Source organism: Microcaecilia unicolor, chromosome 2, assembly GCF_901765095.1.
Source record: "Microcaecilia unicolor chromosome 2, aMicUni1.1, whole genome shotgun sequence".
Classification (NCBI taxonomy): Eukaryota; Metazoa; Chordata; class Amphibia; order Gymnophiona; family Siphonopidae; genus Microcaecilia; species Microcaecilia unicolor.
The window spans coordinates 258,170,942-258,190,697 of NC_044032.1; the positions used below are offsets into that span (position 1 = coordinate 258,170,942).

General features: G+C 44.9%; 1 protein-coding gene across 2 annotated transcripts in view; it reads left to right on the forward strand.

Moving 5' to 3' along the window:
- The window catches only part of SLC35A2 (solute carrier family 35 member A2), a 133,800-nt gene that overhangs the window by 38,083 nt on the left and 75,961 nt on the right, over window positions 1–19,756 (forward strand). For both annotated transcript variants that reach the window (XM_030194013.1, XM_030194014.1), the window contains exon 2: window positions 3,784–3,966. In XM_030194013.1, the coding sequence (XP_030049873.1) occupies window positions 3,784–3,966 (183 nt within the window). The remainder of the gene's footprint in view (window positions 1–3,783; window positions 3,967–19,756) is intronic.

Sequence of the window (19,756 nt, forward strand, 5' to 3'; positions counted from 1 at the left end):
TCCCACCTATTTGTAGGCTCAATGTGGCTTACATAGTACCGGACAGGCGTTAGCAGACTCCGGTGTGAACAAATACAAAGTGATGTTGTGGTAAGATAAAGTTCATGTGGCACAGCCACATTAAGGAATCGTACAGCGGAAAGGTTGTGTTATGTCCATTACGTACTTTAGTTTTGTTGTGTTGCAGAGATCAGGCATTTAAGTTGGATCTTTAGAAGAAATATGTATTCTTTAGAAGAAAGGCGGGAGAGAGGAGATATGATAGAGACATTTGAATATCTCTGTGGCATTTGAAAGGAAGCTCTGGAATGAGGGGGCATAGGATAAAAGTGAAAGAACTCAGGAGTAATCTAATGAAATACTTGACAGAAAGGGTGGTAGATGTGTGGAATTGGCTTCCTGGTGGAGATGGTGGAGATGCAGACTATCTGAATTCAAGAAAGTATGGGACAAGCACATAGGATCCTTAAGAGGTAGAGGAAGGGATAGTAGATGGTATGGATAGGGAGATTTGATGGCCCATGTAGTCTTTATCTGCAATCATTTTCTGTGTTTCTGTGAGCAGTTCAAATTTTCATCTCGTCAGTCCAAAGCACCTTGGGGTAATTATGTAACTATGTGGAGTGGAGGAGTGGCCTAGTGGTTGGGGTGGTGGACTCTGGTCCTGGGGAACTGAGGAACTGAGTTCGAGTCCCACCTCAGGCACAGCTCCTTGTGACTCTGGGCAAGTCACTTAACCCTCCATTGCCCCAGGTACAAATAAGTACCTGTATATGTAAGCCGCATTGATGCTGCCATGAGTGGGAAAGCGCGGGGTACAAATATAACTAAAATAAAATAAATAAAAATATGTAGGTGCACAGAAGACACCTGATTATCACATATTCTATAAAGGAAATTAGACATCTTCTTTCCTTTATAGAGTACTGGCGTAATCAGTACAGTATGCTCAACAGCCTGTGAAAGATGTCAAGAAAGAAAGGGGCTTATTCTATTCTATCCATGTTTTATATTCCGCTTACATTCCGATTAGGATTCGTAGCGGATTACATTCAAGAGTACCTCGATATCTGAGGGATATACAACTGTCTGTAGTTCAAAACCTCACATAATTAATTCATCACAGTAAAAAGGTAAGTTTTCAAAGCCTTCCTAAAAATAAAATAAGATTGAATCAGTCTTAATTCTCGGGGTAAGGTGTTGCACCCTGATATGACAGTGTTGCTATAAAAATTTTAAATGAATATTTCTTAAATATGGATAACCTACTTGTAAAGTTTGCAAAAAACAAGCATTTTATCTGTAGTTAGGAATATCAAGTACTTTTATCACTTCTTCAGAGTTCTTAGCCTGAAGTGATTTAAAAACCAGTCAGGGCTAATTTTTAAATTGGATACGTTTGTTTATAGGTAACCAGTGAAGATGTGCAAGAATTGGAGTCTCTCTCAAATTTACCTGCTCTGAAGATCAAGCTGGCTGCAGTATTTTGCAGCAACTGAAGTCTTATGAAGTTTAATCATAATATTACAATATAATGAATTGCAATAATCTAATTGCAGAAGTAAAATGGTTTGAGTTATAGTGCTTGAGCTTTGTGCTTTTAGGATCATATAGCTCAAAGTTGTCTTAATAAAAAAAAAATAGTCAAGGCGTTAATTTTTCTCTCAAAGATAGCCTGGAATCTACAATAACAGCAAGGACTTTTGAGCTATCCTCAGTTTTTAAGGTCTCATCAGAGGATAACATAAGCTTTTTCCTTGACACATTTGCATAATCACCAAACCAAAGTATTTTTGTTTTTTGCTACTAGTTGGGTTTCTGCTAGGTACTTGTGACCTGGATTGGCCACTGTAGGAAGCAGGATACTGGGCTGGATGGACCATTGATCTCACCCAGTATGGCTGTTCTTATGTTCTTAATCTGGTATATACACATGTATGTGCTTAAGCATGAGCGCTTATCACAGCCATTGAACTGGTGTATGTGTGCTTATATTCTGGAGATACACACATAAATTATAGAATTCTGTAAGTTACATGTATAACAGATGCCCATGTATATGTCCACCTACATGCTACGTGGTATCAGAGATATGTATCTGTTTACAAAATAGTGCTTAGGCAGCATATTGATATATATGTACATATTTGTCTTTTAAATGTAGTTGTACATGTTAAAGAATTACCCCACTTGTTCCAAAAATTTTCAGGCTTATGAAGGTTTTCTTTTGCATACTTTTGTGATGAGGTTGTAGAAAAGGTTTCCTTGTGATAGCGTTCCCATGCAGATCATTATGGTTTATGCAAGGCTGCTGTTGACCTGTACTCCAATATCAGCAAAATATTTCAGTAGATCTGACTAGATTTTGGGCAGTTCTAGCAGAGATTTTTCTTGGTCTTCCAGATCTTGACTTAAGTTCAACAGTTCTTGTTTCTGACTGTTAAAATTGTTAGATGGAAGAGTTTTGGAGGGCTTTTTAAAATTTCCTATATAGTTTTTCCCTGTTGTATAAGTTAATTATATTCATTTTCAAATGCTTAGAGAAGCCCATAGTTGTTGAAAGTAAACAGAACAATAATCACTAATGAGGTTAGAAGGCTATATTCATATTTTTGTCATCACGTGATGAGCTGAAATCTTAAGAGATAATTAAAAGGATAATTCTATAATCTAGATGCCCACACTTATGCACCCCTCGTGCGCCTAACTGTATAGAATACTAGCAGTTATGGATGCAAGTGTGCATTTACCTGCGAATGTGCCAGCTGGGCACCTAAGCACTATTCTGTAAAAGCAGTCATAAATGCAAGGGAATGTACGCATTAGTGGAGCATGAGTAGGATATGGACCGGACTCCCAATTACACACACAACTTACAGAATACTGCAAGTTACTTGCATCCCTGTCTCATTTAGGCACCCCCAGATACACCAGATCTATGGCTGGTGTAACTTTGGGCACATAAATATTAGGTGTGCAGATACCGGGTTACACTAGCATTTTATAATAGAACCTCGTGTCCAGATGACATTATAGAATAGGCTTCTACTCTGCATCCTCAAGGCATCTAAATGGAGGTACCCAGTTGCAAAATTGCCACCTATAATTTCTAGGTCTTAACTTAAAAAAGTACTGAATCAGAAAGGTGTCCAAGTTTAGCACCTGCCACATTAACATTTTTAATATTTTCAGTTGTTAGCAAATGGTAATTAAGCATGACATCTTTCTGTAAATGTTAAAGCATAGCTTTGTACCATATAGAGGCTTTGTTGACTTCTGTTCAGTTAGGGATTCATTCAAACATACAGTTAGATAGGGGGTTGCCTAAACTTTTGCACACAGCTGTACTAATGAGCAGGTGCAGCCAATATGCCAGAAATGACCAGGAATCATATTGTTTAGTGAAATATACACCCTTTGCAGACTGTTGGTAAAAATCAGGGTTCTGCTGTATGTAAATAGACCTTTTCCTACTGTGAGGATATCAGATCTTGGTTCCACAGGAGAACATTCTGTTTCGTGTCATTATTCTCCATGTCTTACTTACTTTTGTAGCTGAATGCAGCTTTATAGATCAGTCTGACTAAGAGCAGTGTGAAGACCAAAAGCTGTTTCCCCTCTAGCTCCCCTACATAGGTACAGCATGCCCAGGCTTGGCAGACACTGCTAGAATCCAGATGCTTATGTCACAGCACTACAGCCAGAGCTTGGAGCTGGTCCATATTTGTTTACTGTTCTTTCTTCCCCCCCCCCCCCCCCCCCCCCCATTTGCCACTGCTGCAGCTAACCAGAAACTGAAGTATATCAGTCTAGCAGTGCTGGTCGTACAGAACGCTTCCCTGATTCTGAGCATTCGCCATGTACGCACCCTACCCGGAGACCGCTTCTTCGCCACCTCTGCAGTGGTCATGGCAGAGATCTTGAAGGGTGCCACCTGCCTGCTGCTCATCTTCCTGCAGAAACGAGGTGAGTTGGGTGATGGGAAAGGCAGAAGCAATACAGGAGAGAAAGTGAATGAGGATGTGTCTGTCCTTGGGGACTGCCACAATAGCCCGTGATGAAAAACAAAAATATGAAATCAGAAGAGGTAACTGAATAGAGAAGATCACTTTATGATGTAATTCTTGCAATCTGACAGTGTCCATATCTACTGATACAAAGCTGAAAGAGGCTTAACTACCCCAAACTATTGAAAGTGTATGGTATCAGTTTGAAAACTTTTTTTCTTTTATTTATAGTGGAGAAAAAGACCTCAGTAGTCACTGCGTGGCAGTGGAACAATAAATGCACTCAATGCCCGCATTTCATTGACTACGTTATTATCACTGGTCATAAAAAAAACTCCACTTGTGTGTAAATATGGGCTAAAACTGAAATGAAATATAACCCATCAGAAATAGTCAGTCAGAATCGTGATGCTTAACAATTGATGAATAAATGATGTTACTTAGCTTTTGCAATTTTGCCCAATGGGGCTCTCCGTTTCACTCTGCAATATAGCTCCCTCAGGGGGCTTTCACTGCCGGTGCCATTTGAGCAGAGTACTCCATTGCTTAAGGCATCGTGATTTGCCATGGGTTACGGCCCCCTGAGGAAGCTATATTGCTAAGTAACATCATTTATTCAGCAATTGTTAAGCATCACGATTCTGACTGACTATTTCTGATGGGTTATATTTCATTTCAGTTTTAGCCCATATTTACACACAAGTGGAGTTTTTTTATGACCAGTGATGATAACGTAGTCAATGAAATGCGGGCATTGAGTGCATTTATTGTTCTGTCGCCACGCAGTGACTACTGAGGTCTTTTTCTCCACTATAAATAAAAGAAAAAAAGTTTTCAAACTGATACCACACACTTTCAATAGTTTGGTGTAGTTAAGCCTCTCTCAGCTTTGTATCAGCATATCTGTTTTATTTTTTCTCTGAAATTTTTGTCCAGTGTTTATCAGTGTCCATATCTAAACATTTTGTTAAACCAGTAGAGTCATTGCTATGACTGCTTCGTGGGGTTTTTTGGAGTAAACTTGGTTTAAGAAGTCACAGAGCAAGTTATGGAGCCCTTTTTCTCAAGTTGTAGTGGGGCTAATGCGTGGGTCGTTTGCGCCAAATCGACCCTACAGCTGGGTTAGTGCAGGCGCCTGGTGGTAATTCTGAAGTTGGTGCGGACTGTTTCCCGCAGTAGAAATAATTTTCTACTGCGGGGCGGGGGTGTTCCCAGTGATAATTGGCAGCGCGGCCACATTGCCGCTCGCTGCCTGATTACCCACGAGTAAGGCGTGAGCTCTTACTGCCAAGTAAACAGGTGGTAGTAAGGGCTCAGGCAGTAAATAGACACACGCTAGTTTTAATTTTAGCGCACGACCATTTACTGCCCCATTTTAAAAAAGCCTTTTGTTGGGAGTGGAGGAGTAGCCTAGTGGTTAGTGCAGTGGACTTTGATCCTGGAGAACTGGGTTCGATTCCCACTGCAGCAGCTTGTGACTCTGGGCAAGTCACTTAACCCTCCATTGCCCCTGGTACAAAATAAGTACCTGAATATATGTAAACCGCTTTGAATGTAGTTGCAAAAACCTCAGAAAGGCGGTATATCAAGTCCCATTTCCTTTTCCCTATTTGAGATGCTACATGGAATGTTGCTACTATTAGAGATTCTAGGTGGAATGTTGCTACTATTGGAGATTCTACATGGAATGTTGCTATTTCACTAGCAACATTCCATGTAGAAGCCTGCCCTTGCAGATCAGCAACGTGGCCACGCAGGCTTCTGTTTCTGTGCAGGACGTCAGACTCACAGAAACAGAAGCCTGCGCGGCTGCGTTGGTGATCTGCAAGGGCAGGCTTCTACACAGAATGTTGCTAGTGGAGGGAGTAGCCTAGTGGTTAGTGCAGCGCACTTTGATCCTGGAGAACTGGGTTCAATTCCCACTGCAGCTTCTTGTGACTCTGGGCAAGTCACTTAACCCCCCATTGCCGCAGGTACAAAATAAGTACCTTTATATACTATGCAAACTGCTTTGAATGTAGTTGCAAAAACCACAGAAAGGCAGTTTCCTTGTCATCATGCAGATGAAGCCATTGTGTCCAACAACCAGCAGGGGGAGATAGAGAGCACTCAAATTTCACAGTGCCACATGGTCAGCTAGCTCCACTGCCTCTTCAGTATTCTCTATCTCCCCAAGCAGGGTGGTTGCAGCTTGATCAAGCTCCTTAAAAAATCTGCCTGGGGGTGGCTCCTGGCTTGCTAGTTGTTAGCCAGGGTGTTAGAGGCTATAGCAGCTTCACTTTAAAGGCACATAGGTTAGCCCTTTCCCTGCCTTACCCATCCCCCCAGTGGATGTAAGCACATTAGTTTCACTTTTCCCTGCTCTTTCCACTCTATACTTGGTGGATGCAAGCACATTGGTTCGCCTTTCCATGCCTTTCCCACTGTTCTGTACCTCCGGAGTTGATTTGATTGCCTCTTTTGCTGTTTTCTCTGCTTTCCTCACAGTGTTAAAAAAAAAAAAGCAAGAGGTTTTCTTCAGTTTCTACAGCGTGACCGGAGCTTGTATACTTGGTCCAGTGAGGTAAGAGTGTTTTCTGACTCCTCCGGGGAGGGCCCGCGATCGGGACATTTTTGGCGCGAAGCCGCCATTTTGAATTTTCTGCTGTTTTTCGGTGATGGCTGCAGAGAGTGTTAAGCGCTGTTCCAAGTGTGGCAAGCGCAGATCAGCAGCGGGGCTCTGTAAAACGTGCTGTTCAGGCATAAGAGCCGGCCCAAGCATGGCGAGCGATGATTCTTCCCGCTCGGTGGAGCTGGCAGCGGGCGCCATTTTGAAAGCACCACATGGCGCGACCCTGGAGACCGGAGGGGGCCCTCGAATTGAGGCTGGCCAAAGAGCTACTAGCCCCGGACTGGAACCGGGTGCCCAGGGCGAGTTTTTCTCCCCTGACTTTGTATTATCGCTTCATAATGCATATATGCTTAAAAGAGCTCAGCCACAGGGGTTTTCTACGGCCCCCCTTACTGCCCCTCCGGTGGATGCAGGCCTGGGATTGCCCTCTGAGGCGTTTTTCCCCGATAGCTGGCCGCAAGAGAAGCGCAGAAGGGTAAATTCCCCTTCAGAGAGTGGCGCACCCCCCTTTTCCCCCCCCCGTGGTCAGGATGTGGTGACTCTGAGGGGTCTGGTAGGCCCTCGTGGCCAGAGGAACCAGAGGAAGGTGCAGAAGGGCCACTGGATCCAGATGATCTGTCCACGGTGAGGATTTTCCACCGCGAGGAGCTGCCAGCGCTTATTTCAGATTGTCTTACAGGTCCTCTCTATTGAAGATCCTGGGAGTGGCGTGGCTTCCTCTGGAAATCCGAGGATGGCAAGTACCAAAAAGCCTGCTCGAGCCTTTCCTTTGCATGACTCCATCCAAGAGCTTATTTCAGCTCAATGGGCTGACCCCGAAGGACCTTTGAAAGTTTCCAGGGCTATGGGGCAATTATACCCTCTGAGTGAGGAGCATTTGGCTCGCTTTGCAATGCCTAAGGTGGATGCCCTAGTCACAGCTGTGACAAAGAGAACTACCCTCCCGGTTGAAGGAGGTGTTACCCTGAAAGACATGCAAGACCGTAGACTGGAATCAGCACTTAAACGGTCCTTTGAAATTGCTGGTCTTACTATTCGGGCGTCTGCATGCAGTTGTTATGTTGCTGGAGCCTGCCTGGCATGGTTGCAACAGGCAGTGAAACAGCCCGGTGATGGAGCGGAGCCCTTGTCTGAAGTGGCTCCGTGAATGGAGTCGGCCTTGTCCTTTTTGGCTGACGCCCTTTATGATATTGTCAGAGCTTCGGCTAAACAGATGGCTGTAGCAGTGGCGGCTCGCCGTCTTCTGTGGCTACGGCATTGGGCGGCGGACATGGCCTCTAAGCAAAGGTTGGTGAAGTTGCCCTTTCAAGGCCTTCTCCTGTTGGGTGAGGAGTTGGAGAAAATTGTGAAAGGCCTGGGAGATGCTAAACCCCAGCGCTTACCCGAGGATAGGCCGCGGCCTCCCTCCAAGGGTCAGGTGGTTCACTCCTCTTATAGACCTCGCTTCCGTGAAGCTAGAAGGTACCGCCCGGGGCATTCTGCTGGGTCCACTTCTCGTGGCCGGTTTTCAGCAGAGGAACTCCTTTCGCTCGGACAAACGTTCCGCAGCAGCAGGCTCAAGACCTGGAGTTCAGGGGCGACCCTCTCAATGAGGGTGCGCCGGCCCCCTCCTCGATTCCTGTTATAGGAGGACGTCTTTCCCTCTTTCTCGAGGAGTGGGCCAAGATTACCTCAGATCAGTGGGTCTTGGACCTGATCAGAGAAGGATACTGAATAGAATTCGATGCCCCGATAAGAGATGTGTTTGTGGAGTCCCGATGCGGTTCTGCCGCCAAACGGGCGGCGGTATAGGAGACCTTACAAGGCTTGATTCACATTGTCCAGCTGTTGGGATCGATGATGGCCACCTTGGATTTGGTGCCCTGGGCGAGAGCGCACCTGAGATCTCTGCAGTATTCCCTGCTTCAACGATGGTCTCCAGTATCTCAGGATTATCAATGCAGACTCTCTTGGCTCCCTGCGGCCCGACTCAACATGGAGTGGTGGCTCTCAGACAGCATGCTGCGGCGAGGAATGCCGCTGGCGCTCCCCGATTGGTGCCTAGTGGTGACAGATGCCAGCCTGAAGGGCTGGGGTTACATTGCAAGGGGAAGCATGCCCAGGGTATTTGGACACCCGACGAGTCGGAGTGGTCCATCAATCGCCTAGAGTTGAAGACGGTGTTTCAGGCGCTTCTGGCCTTTCAAGTGACCCTGGAAGGATTGGCTGTCAGAGTGATGTCGGACAACACGACAACAGTGGCCTACATAAACCGACAAGGCGGCACTCAGTGCAGAGCGCTGGCCGCGCAGGCCGAACAGATTTGCCACTGGGCCGAGCTGCATCTACAGTTTCTGTCGGCAGCTCACATTGCAGGTCAGAGCAACGTGCAAGCCGATTATCTAAGCAGGCATCAAATCGATCCAGCAGAATGGGAACTGGTTTACGAAGTATTCCTGCAGATATGTGCCAAATGGGCAAGCCCGTAATGGATCTTATGGCGACAAGCTCAAATGCCAAAGTCCCATGCTTTTCAGCAGACGGAGAGATCCTCGCTCAGCCGGGTTGGATGCCTTGGCTCAAGCCTGGCCTCTGGTATTTGTTCCTTCCATGGCCCTTGATAGGGCGTGTGCTCCTGCGGATTCGGCTTCACCGAGGAGAAGTGGTTCTCATCGCCCCGAATTGGCCCAGGGGGCCTTGGTATGCGGACCTCCGACAGATGCTAGTGGAGGCTCCCCTTCCTTTACCTCTGGTACCGAACCTGTTGTCACAGGGAGCGGTGGCCATGGAGGACGCCTGCCGTTTTGGTCTTACGGCATGGCTATTGAGAGGGCGCAATTGAGAGGCAAAGGCTATTTAAATAATGTTATTTCCACTCTCCTGCAGGCCCGCAAGCGGTCCACTTCTGTTTCTTATGCCAGGATCTGGCGCCAGTTTGAGGCTTGGTGTGTTTCAAAGCGATCACAACCATGCGGGCTTCTGTCTCGCCGATTCTGGACTTTTTGCAGGATGGTGTACAAAAAGGCTTGGCCTATAATTCCCTGCGGGTGCAAGTGGCAGCATTGGCCTCCTTCGTGGTAAGGTTGCAGGCGTGTCTTTAGCTGCTCATCCAGATGTGGCACGGTTTCTTAGAGGGGTGCTTCGCCTCCGTCCTCCCATGCGGGCACCTTGTCCAGCTTGGAACCTGGGGCTAGTTTTGAAGGCTCTGCAGGATTCTCCTTTTGAGCCGCTACGGCGAGCTTCAGATAAAGATTTGACACTAAAGGTTGTTTTTCTTGTGGCCATTACTTCGGCGAGACAGGTGCCAGAACTCCAGGCGCTGTCCTGTCGAGACCCTTTTCTGCAATTTTCAGAGTCCGGGGTCACGGTTCGTACCGTGCCTTCCTTCATGCCTAAGGTGGTTTCAGCGTTTCACCTAAACCAGCCTATTTTTCTACCCTCTTTTGTTGAGGAGTTTCCAGAATCCTTTGGGCAGTTGTACCTGTTGGGTGTGCGCAGGACTCTTTTGCAGTATCTGCGAGTTACTAATTCTTTCATGACCTCTGATCATGTGTTTGTTTTACTATCAGGTTCTCGCAGAGGGTCTCCAGCATCTAAAGCCACTATTGCCCGCTGGCTCAAAGAAGCTATCTTTTCAGCTTATCTGCTTGCCGGCCGTCCTCCGCCTGTAGCCTTTAAGGCACATTCTACAAGAGTGATTTCTTCCTCTTGGGCTGAAACTGGAGCACTCTCTCTTCAGGAGATTTGCAGTGCAGCAACATAGGCTTCGAAGCTCTCATTTGCCTGACATACAGGCTGGATGTGGCTGCTAGGAGGGATGCGCGTTTTGGAGCACAAGTGCTAATGCGTGGTGTGACTTGTTCCCACCCTATATAGGGATTGCTTTGTTAATCCCATATGTAATGGCTTCATCTGCTTGATGACAAGGAAGGGAAAATTAGGTTCTTACCTTGGTAATTCTCTTTCCTTTAGTCATAGCAGATGAAGCCATGAGCCCTCCCTGTATGATTGTCTGTATGATGTGAATCTGTTTCAGGTTCTGTTCTTGTTTCTTGAAGTTCTAATCCTTCCTTGGGAGAAAGTTGGAAAACAGTCTTCAGGATTCTTGTTCTCTTATAGGAGGTTGAGTTCATTCCCTCCAGGAGGATGTGTGTATTCCCTCCATCAATACAAAGAGGAGGACGAGTTTATTCCCTCCAGGAGGATGTGTTCATTCCCTCCTTTTGAGCTCATAGTTACATAGTTACATAGTAGATGACGGCAGAAAAAGACCTGCACGGTCCATCCAGTCTCCCAACAAGATAACTCATATTTGCTGCTTTTTGTGTATACCCTACTTTGATTTGTACCTGTGCTCTTCAGGGCACAGACCATATAAGTCTGCCCAGCACTATCCCCGCCTCCCAACCACCAGCCCCTCCTCCCAACCACCGGCTCTGGCACAGATCGTATAAGTCTGCCCAGCACTATCCTCACCTCCCAACCACCAGCCCTGCCTCCCAACCACCGGCTCTGGCACAGACCGTACAAGTCTGTCCAGCACTATCCCTGCCTCCCAACCACCAGTCCCGCTGCCCACCACCGGCTCTGGCACAGACCGTATAAGTCTGCCCTGCCCTATCCCCGCCTCCCAACCACCAGTCCCGCCTCCCGATCTTGACTAAGCTCCTGAGGATCCATTTGTTCGGCACAGGATTCCTTTATGCTTATCCCACGCATGTTTGAATTCCGTTACCGTTTTCATTTCCACCACCTCCCGCGGGAGGGCATTCCAAGCATCCACTACTCTCTCCGTGAAAAAATACTTCCTGACATTTTTCTTGAGTCTGCCCCCCTTCAATCTCATTTCATGTCCTCTCGTTCTACCTCCTTCCCATCTCCGGAAAAGGTTCGTTTGCGGATTAATACCTTTCAAATATTTGAACGTCTGTATCGTATCACCCCTGTTTCTCCTTTCCTCCAGAGTTTACATGTTTAGTTCAGCAAGTCTCTCCTCATACGTCTTGTAACGCAAATCCCAAACCATTCTCGTAGCTTTTCTTTGCACCGCTTCAATTCTTTTTACATCCTTAACAAGATACGGCCTCCAAAACTGAACACAATACTCCAGGTGGGGCCTCACCAACGACTTATACAGGGGCATCAACACCCCCTTTCTTCTGCTGGTCACACCTCTCTCTATACAGCCTAACAACCTTCTAGCTACGGCCACTGCCTTGTCACACTGTTTCGTCGCCTTCAAATCCTCAGATACTATCACCCCAAGATCCCTCTCTCCGCCCGTACCTATCAGACTCTCCTCGCCTAACACGTCTCCCGTGGATTTCTACTTCCTAAGTGCATCACTTTGCATTTCTTCGCATTGAATTTTAATTGCCAAACCTTAGACCATTCTTCTAGCTTCCGTAGGTCGTTTTTCATATTTTCCACTCCCTCTGGGGTGTCCACTCTGTTACAGATCTTAGTATCATCCGCAAATAGGCAAACTTTACCTTCTAACCCTTCGGCAATGTCACTCACAAATATATTGAACAGAATCGGCCCCCACACCAATCCTTGAGGCACTCCACTACTTACCTTTTGCTCCTCCGAGCGAATTCCATTCACCACCACCCTCTGGCATCTGTCTGTCAACCAGTTCACCACTTCGTGTCCTATCTTCAGCCCATCCAGTTTATTTAAGAGCCTCCTGTGGGGAACCGTGTCAAAAGCTTTGCTGAAATCTAAGTAGATTACGTCCATAGCTCGTCCCTGATTCATTTCTCCTGTCACCCAATCAAAGAATTCAATGAGGTTCGTTTGGCACGATTTCCCTTTGGTAAAACCATGTTGTCTCGGATCTTGCAACTTATTGGCTTCCAGGAAATTCACTATGCTTTCCTTCAGCATCGCTTCCATTACTTTTCCAATAACCGAAGTGAGGCTTACCGGCCTGTAGTTTCCAGCTTCTTCCCTATCACCACTTTTGTGAAGAGGGACCACATCCGCCGATCTCCAATCCCTCGGAGCCTCTCCCGTCTCCAAGGATTTATTAAACAAATCTTTAAGAGGACCTGCCAGAACCTCTCTGAGCTCCCTCAATATCCTAGGGTGGATCCCATCCGGTCCCATGGCTTTGTCCACCTTTAGCTTTTCAAGTTGTTCATACATATACTCTCTTCCGTGAACGGTGCTCTATCCACTTCAATCTCATTTGTACTTTTTGCAGTCCATCGCGGTCCTTCTCCAGGATTTTCTTCTGTGAAAACAGAACAGAAGTATCTATTTAGCAAATTTGCTTTTTCTTCATCATTATCCACATATTGGTTCGCAGTATCTTATAGTCTCACAATTCCCTTTTTAGTCATTCTCCTTTCACTAATATACCTGAAGAAAATTTTGCCACCCCTCCTTACATTTCTAGCCATTTGTTCTTCCGTTTGCGCTTTCGCCAGACATATCTCTCTCTTGGCTTCTTTCAGTTTCATCCGGTATTCCTCCTCGTGTCCCTTTTCTTGAGTTTTTTTGTATTTCTGGTACACCAACTCTTTAGCCTTTATTTTCTCAGCCACTTGCTTGGAGAACCTTATCGGTTTCCTTTTTCTCTTGCTTTTATTTACTTTCCTTACATAAAGGTTCGTGGCCCTATTTATAGCTTCTTTCAGCCTGGGCCACTGTCCTTCCATTTCTTGTATTCCTCCCATACCATCAGCTCCTTCCTCAGGTATTTCCCCATTTTACTAAAGTCAGCATGTTTGAAATCCAGGACTTTGAGTTTTGAGTGGCCACCCTCCTCTTCTGCCATCATATCAAACCAAACCGTTTGATGGTCACTGCTGCCCAGGTGGGCACCCACTCGGACATAGTAACATAGTAACATAGTAGATAACGGCAGAAAAAGACCTGCACAGTCCATCTAGTCTGCCCAACAATTTAAACTCATATGTGCTACTTTATGTGTATACCTGACCTTGATTCCAGTGTGTTAATGGTCTGAGTCTTGGACACAGATCTCTTCTCACTCCTTCTGTCATCAGTTCTGTATGGGTGGAGCTGGAAGCAATTAAAGATAAAGCCATGGCTCACAGTTCAGGTGACCCCATTGCCAGAGTTCAAATAAAGATTCATCACTGATCATGCCGCTGCTGGGCATAGGGAAGGAGCAAAGAGAGAGAGGGCCAGTTACCAAGCATACCAAGCCAGGCTAGCCAGTTGAAAATAAACTCCATCCAGCACAGGAGGAGTGACGGCCTTTCCTACTGCATCACCCAAGAAGGGGGGAGAGATGGCAGAGAGGTTAGTGGTGACATTTTATTTCCTTTATGCGGCATGCAAAAATCCAAGAGGGCAGCGTGTGACCGGGAGGGATAGTGATATGAATTTGCAGGAGAGAGATCCCGGAGTGATTAATTTTCTGATAAGCTCATGTTAATATAGGTATGAAAAGGTGATTAGCTAAAGCTAGAGAAACTTAGAAAAAGGGCTATTAAGATGATGCAGTCTGTGCCAACATTTTTGTGGGATGAGATTTAAAGACCTAATTTTTTTTTTTTTTACTCTTTAGGGAATGAATATTCTGTATAGTAAAAAAACAAAACAAAACCCAAAAACCACAGGAAGTGAGGCGATTTCCAAACCAGTAGGCTTTATTCAGACCAGTATAACATAACTTGAGTGCAAGACCCGCCACAGCTGTTTTTCAGCAACAGTGATGCCTGCGTCAGGAATCATCAAAGCTCTAGAGTATTATAAAATGCACAAAAAGTACCAATACAATGGAAAGCAGCACCCAAACACCCAAAAATACAATAAATAAATAGTACACTAAGATATAAAAATATAAAGAAATAAAAACAGCAAAAGCAATTAATACATCAAAACTAACAAATACTTATTAAAAACTCATATACTCTGCTGTAATGGAAACAACAAAATTTAAACACACATACAAAAATTTAAAACCACCAACCTTTTTTTCTGTTGTTTTTAAGCACTTATTTTTGTTTCTTCAATGGCACAGTATTATTTCTCCTTTGTTTTGTTTTGAGCTATCTCCGAGTTAGGATTTATTTGACTTTCTCTCCTCCTCCGCGTTACAGTTTGCTGTTTGGAAGCTTGAGACTGGTTAGTTTTGTCCCATACCCCAGTGATTCTTGTTGAGATATGTTATGATATATTTATCATCTGTTGGTGGTTTTACCAAATAAACTGTCTTTTAATAATTTTAAGACATTTGCAGAGAAGATTCGTGTATTTATAGAAGATGCACATGTGCTTTTAAATTTTTGTATGTCGGGGGAGTGGGGAGGAGGGGGGAAATGGTTAATTCATTGGGTGAAATGTATATCTATCCACCTTTGGTCATATGTAACTTATGGAAATTGTGAAGAATTAGGTGTGAGTCACAGTCATGTTAAATGTCATCAATAAAAGGTTAGAATATACTACTGGAAAGGAAAGGAGGGGGAGGTTGGGGATGGGGTAGGATGAAAGAAAAATGTTATAATATAAAAACAGAATACAATTAGCTCTTAATTGGATGTTTTGACGTTAATGTATGTAATATGGAGCTTGTTGGATGGTTACTTTGTAGAATCATGAATAAAAACGTTGAAACATAAATTTTTGTATGTCTACTACTACTACTACTTATCATTTCTAAAGCGCTACTAGACGTACGCAGCGCTGTACACTTGAACATGAAGAGACAGTCCCTGCTCGACAGAGCTTACAATCAGGACAGACAAACAGGACAAACAAGAGATAAGGGAATTTTAAAGTGAGAATGATGAAATAAGGGTTCTGAAGAAGTGAATAAGGGTTAGGAGTTAAAAGCAGCATCAAAAAGGTGGGCTTTTAGCCTTTATTTGAAGATGGCCAGAGATGGAGCTTGACGTACTGCCTCAGGAAGTCTATTCCAGGCATATGGTGCAGCAAGATAAAAGGAATGGAGTCTGGAGTTAGCAGTGGTGAAGGGTGCAGATAAGAAAGATTTACCCAGTGAACGGAGTTCCCAGGGAGGAATGTAGGTAGGATGAGTGTGGAGAGGTACTGAGGAGCTGCAGAGTGAATGCACTTATAGGTCAATAAGAGGAGTTTGAACTGTATGCAGAAACGGGTAGGAAGCCAGTGAAGTGACTTGAGGAGAGAGGGCTAATATGAGCATAACGACACTGGCGGAATATTAGTCGTGCAGCATAATTTTGAACAGATTGAAGAGGAGAGAGATGGCTAAGTGGGAGACCTGTGAGAAGCAAGTTGCAATAGTCTAAGCGAGAGGTGATAAGAATGTGAATGAGGGTTCTGGTAGTGTGCTCAGAAAGGAAAGGGCGAATTTTGCTGATATTATAGAGAAAGAAACGACATGTTTTAGCAGTCTGCTGAATATGTGCAGAGAAGGAGAGGGAGGAGTCAAAGATGACCCCAAGGTTACGAGCTGATGAGACAGGAAGGATGAGAATGTTATCCACAGAAATAGAGAATGGGGGAGGAGGAGAGGTTGGTTTAGGGGGAAAGATGAGAAGCTCAGTCTTGGTCATGTTTAGTTTCAGATGGCGCTGAATGTCAGACAGGCAGGCTGAAACGTTGGCCTGGATTTTGACTGAGGTTTCTGGAGTGAAGAGGTAGATCTGGGAGTCATCAGCATAAAGATGATACTGAAAACCATGGGATGAGATCAGAGTACCAAGGGAAGAAGTATAGATGGAGAAATGAAGAGGTCCCAGGACAGATCCCAGAGGTACACCAACTGACAGTGGGATAGAAGTAGAGGAGGATCCACTAGAGTATACACTAAAGGTACGCTGGGAGAGATAAGAAGAAAACCAGGAAAGAACAGATGTCTCCATTCTCTTGCCTATTTGCATTTTTTATTAATTTGCATATATTCATTTACATATTATTTATTGATGATCCTTGCTAGTATTTTAAATGGATTATCGTAGTTATGATTTGATATTTATATTTTGTTGTGTCCATTACAGCAGAGTGTTTAAGTTTTTATTAAGTATTTGTTTTGATGAATTAATTGCTTTTGCTGTTTTTAGGTCTTTATATATCTTAGTGTAATATTTATTTATTGTATTGTTTGTGTGTTTCAGTACTGTTTTCCATACTTTTTGTGTATTTTATAATATTCTAGAGCTTTTGTTTGATACAGGCATTGTTGTTGCCAAAACACAGGTGTGTTGGGTCTTGCACTCATGTTATGCTGGTTTGAATAAAGCCTACTGTTTTGGAAATACAGCATCTCTTCACTTATGTTCTTTTCGCATTTTTTTTACACCAATAGAGATGGTGATGCCAGTGTCCTGTTGTGTTTTTGCAGGGGCTTTCTCGTGGTGAAATGTCTCCAAATAGACTAGTTTTGTGTATTCTGTAACAGGAATGAATCTTGCTATGACTGGAATGAATCTCGCTATGCCAGAATATGTCAGTCTTATGGTGGGATAGGAAGGTGATACTTACTGAGTGTAAACATCAAACTCTCAAGATGGGAAGGGCAATCCATAGGTATGAGCCCCAAATTTGAAGTATCCAGCTATGCCAATGCCACAAAGGCTGCTGTTGGTGTGCCAGAATGCAGACTGGATAGAAATCACAGTTCAGCATTAAACTAAAGGCTAGTGCTCTGACATGGCTGCCATGCTTGGGTTCCCTGATGCCAGAAGAGGGAGAGCACAAGGTAGGGCACTGTCCCAACTTGGTTTATCTCCTTCAGTTGAGTTAGCAGCCAAGAACCTGCTGACCTTCCTCAGTTATTGGTTAGTTTTAAGAGAATAATATTTGAGAGAAAGCTGGTAGTACAAAATTCCACTACTTTTTTGTCAGACAAGAGAGGTCACTCATATTACGAAGTCTACTCCACTGTGACTTTTTACCCTGTTAAGAGGTGGGAAATGGGCGCACAGTAACTTACCACTCTGTCACTATTGTAGAAGCATGGATACATTTACCACCTCTTAAATAGTTACTGCACAGGCTTTGCACATCCTGCTTTGATCTGGGCACTTTGTACACAGTAAGTGTTAAACTTTACCATGCCAAGGACCCTAACTTTGAAGTTGTTTCCTTTATCTTTCAAAACATTACATAGGCTAGCACTTAATATCTAAATATCAAATTTAAAGAGAGATGTTCCCAGCTGACTCCTTCAGCTTCAGCCGCCTTGCGTGTTTTCTACGAGATATATCAAGAGGGCCTCAATACCAAAGCAATCTGCCACAGTTTGCTGGCTGCGGAATCAGTTGCCAATAGATCCATGTTTCCAAATTTAGTTAACATTTGCTATCCTCCCCTATGGAAAACCTCCTAAGTGGCTTATGTTCTAACAACATAAAGTAAAAGTGTATAGTGTCATACCACATAGACATGATAAAAAGGATAAGGCAGGAAGAACTACAACCAGAGCCACCGAGAGACTGAGCTGGGCCTAGGGCAAGCGCCCCCCCCCCCCCCCCCCCACAAGGATTGCCGCTGCCCCGCCTCCCCCCAATCGCTACTGCTGTCGCCTCCCTCTCCTGCTCCCAAGCCGCCGGCGCTGCAGTCTCCACCTACCTAGCCTCATCTTCCTTCTGTCTGCCATCCAACCTCCATAAAAAAAAAAAAAAATCTCAATCGGCAGCACAGCACCTTCTGTGTGAAAGCGGCAGATCGCCTCGGGCGGGCCTTCCCTCACTGTGTCCCGCACTCGTGGAAATAGGAAGTTACATCAGAGGAGGGTGGGACACAGTGAGGGAAAGCCCACCCAAGGCGATCTGCCACGTTCACACAGAAGTCTCTGTGTTGCCGATTTCGAGATTTTTTTTTTTTTAATGCAGGAGACAGGGTGGCAGATGGAAGGGAGCTGAGGTTAGGCATGTGGAGACTGGGGACTGCGGCGCCAGCGGCCTGGGAGCAGGAGAGGGCGAGAGACCCTGGTGCCGGGCTCTCCTTGGAGTCCCCGGGCCTAGGGAATTTTGCCTCTCCTGCCCCTACCTCTCGGCAGTCCTAACTACAGCATCTGATAAGACAGACAGAGCCAGTGCTCAAGCCAAATGGTTTGCAAATAGGATGAAAATATCTGGGACCTACTGAAAAAAACATCTTTAAATAGGAAAGTTTTAAGTTCTGTCTTAAAAAGTCTGTAAGCGAAGTGGAGCTGTGAGTGAGTTCTAAAGCTCTGGTCCTTGAACAGAGATTAAGTGTCAGGTATGTTCGTGTGCTGTCTCTCTGTAACTAGGAGCTACCACTCGATTTTTATGTGCTTTTCTAAGTGCTCTTGATGTACTGTAAGTAATTGGATGTCATGAAAGATAGAGGTTCACCTGAGGACAAAACTTTGAAAACCAGAAATAGTACCTTGTAAGTAATGAGCAAGTGGTAGGCAGTGAGCATCTTTAAATGAGGATTCACATGATCATTTAACAAGCCCAATTACAGTGTTCTGAATGACCTGTAAACTATGTTCTTTAACCCTGAGCCTTTTGTAAAGGGAGTTGCAGTAATCTAATGGGTTGATGACCAAAGAGTGAATCAGTTAAGCACTGGGGGATGTATCATAGATTGTATGCAATCGAACTTTATGGAAAGGGTGCCAGATAACTAGAGAGATTTGAGGCTCGGCTCAATGGTGAGCTTTGAGTCAAATTACTCCCAGGATGCACACAGTCTCATCTTGGGGGACTGAGGTATTGCAGAAAAGCACAGGTATAGATAAAACTTCCCCGTCCCTCTCAGTGAAAAGAATTGGCATTGATTTTTGTGGGATTTAGTGCAAGGTTGTGTCTGTAAAGCCAGTTTGTAATCTGAATTAATTTGTTATTTACAGTGGAAATCTCATGGGAGTTAGAAGAGTTTAAAGTGCAGAGGACATGAATATCATCTACATAGACATACATGGTGAAGTCGAGTTTGAGCCAAAGTCAGCAGAGGGGCAAGAAAAATCCTATATAATAATACTCACCGCCAACGTTCTAACCTGCCTGGGACTGTGGATCCCTTGGAGGTGGTCTGCTAGGCAGCTTAGAACACACTGATAGCTGATTCCAAGGCAAGGGAGGAGTAGTTTCCCTATCTTCCCCCTGCCTGGGAATCAGCTATCAGTGCACTGCTCCCTGCCACTTCTGAGCAAGTGACAGGGAGTTGGGGCAACACAGACCCCCCCCCCCCCCGGCGCATCACCAAAGCACCCCCCCAAACC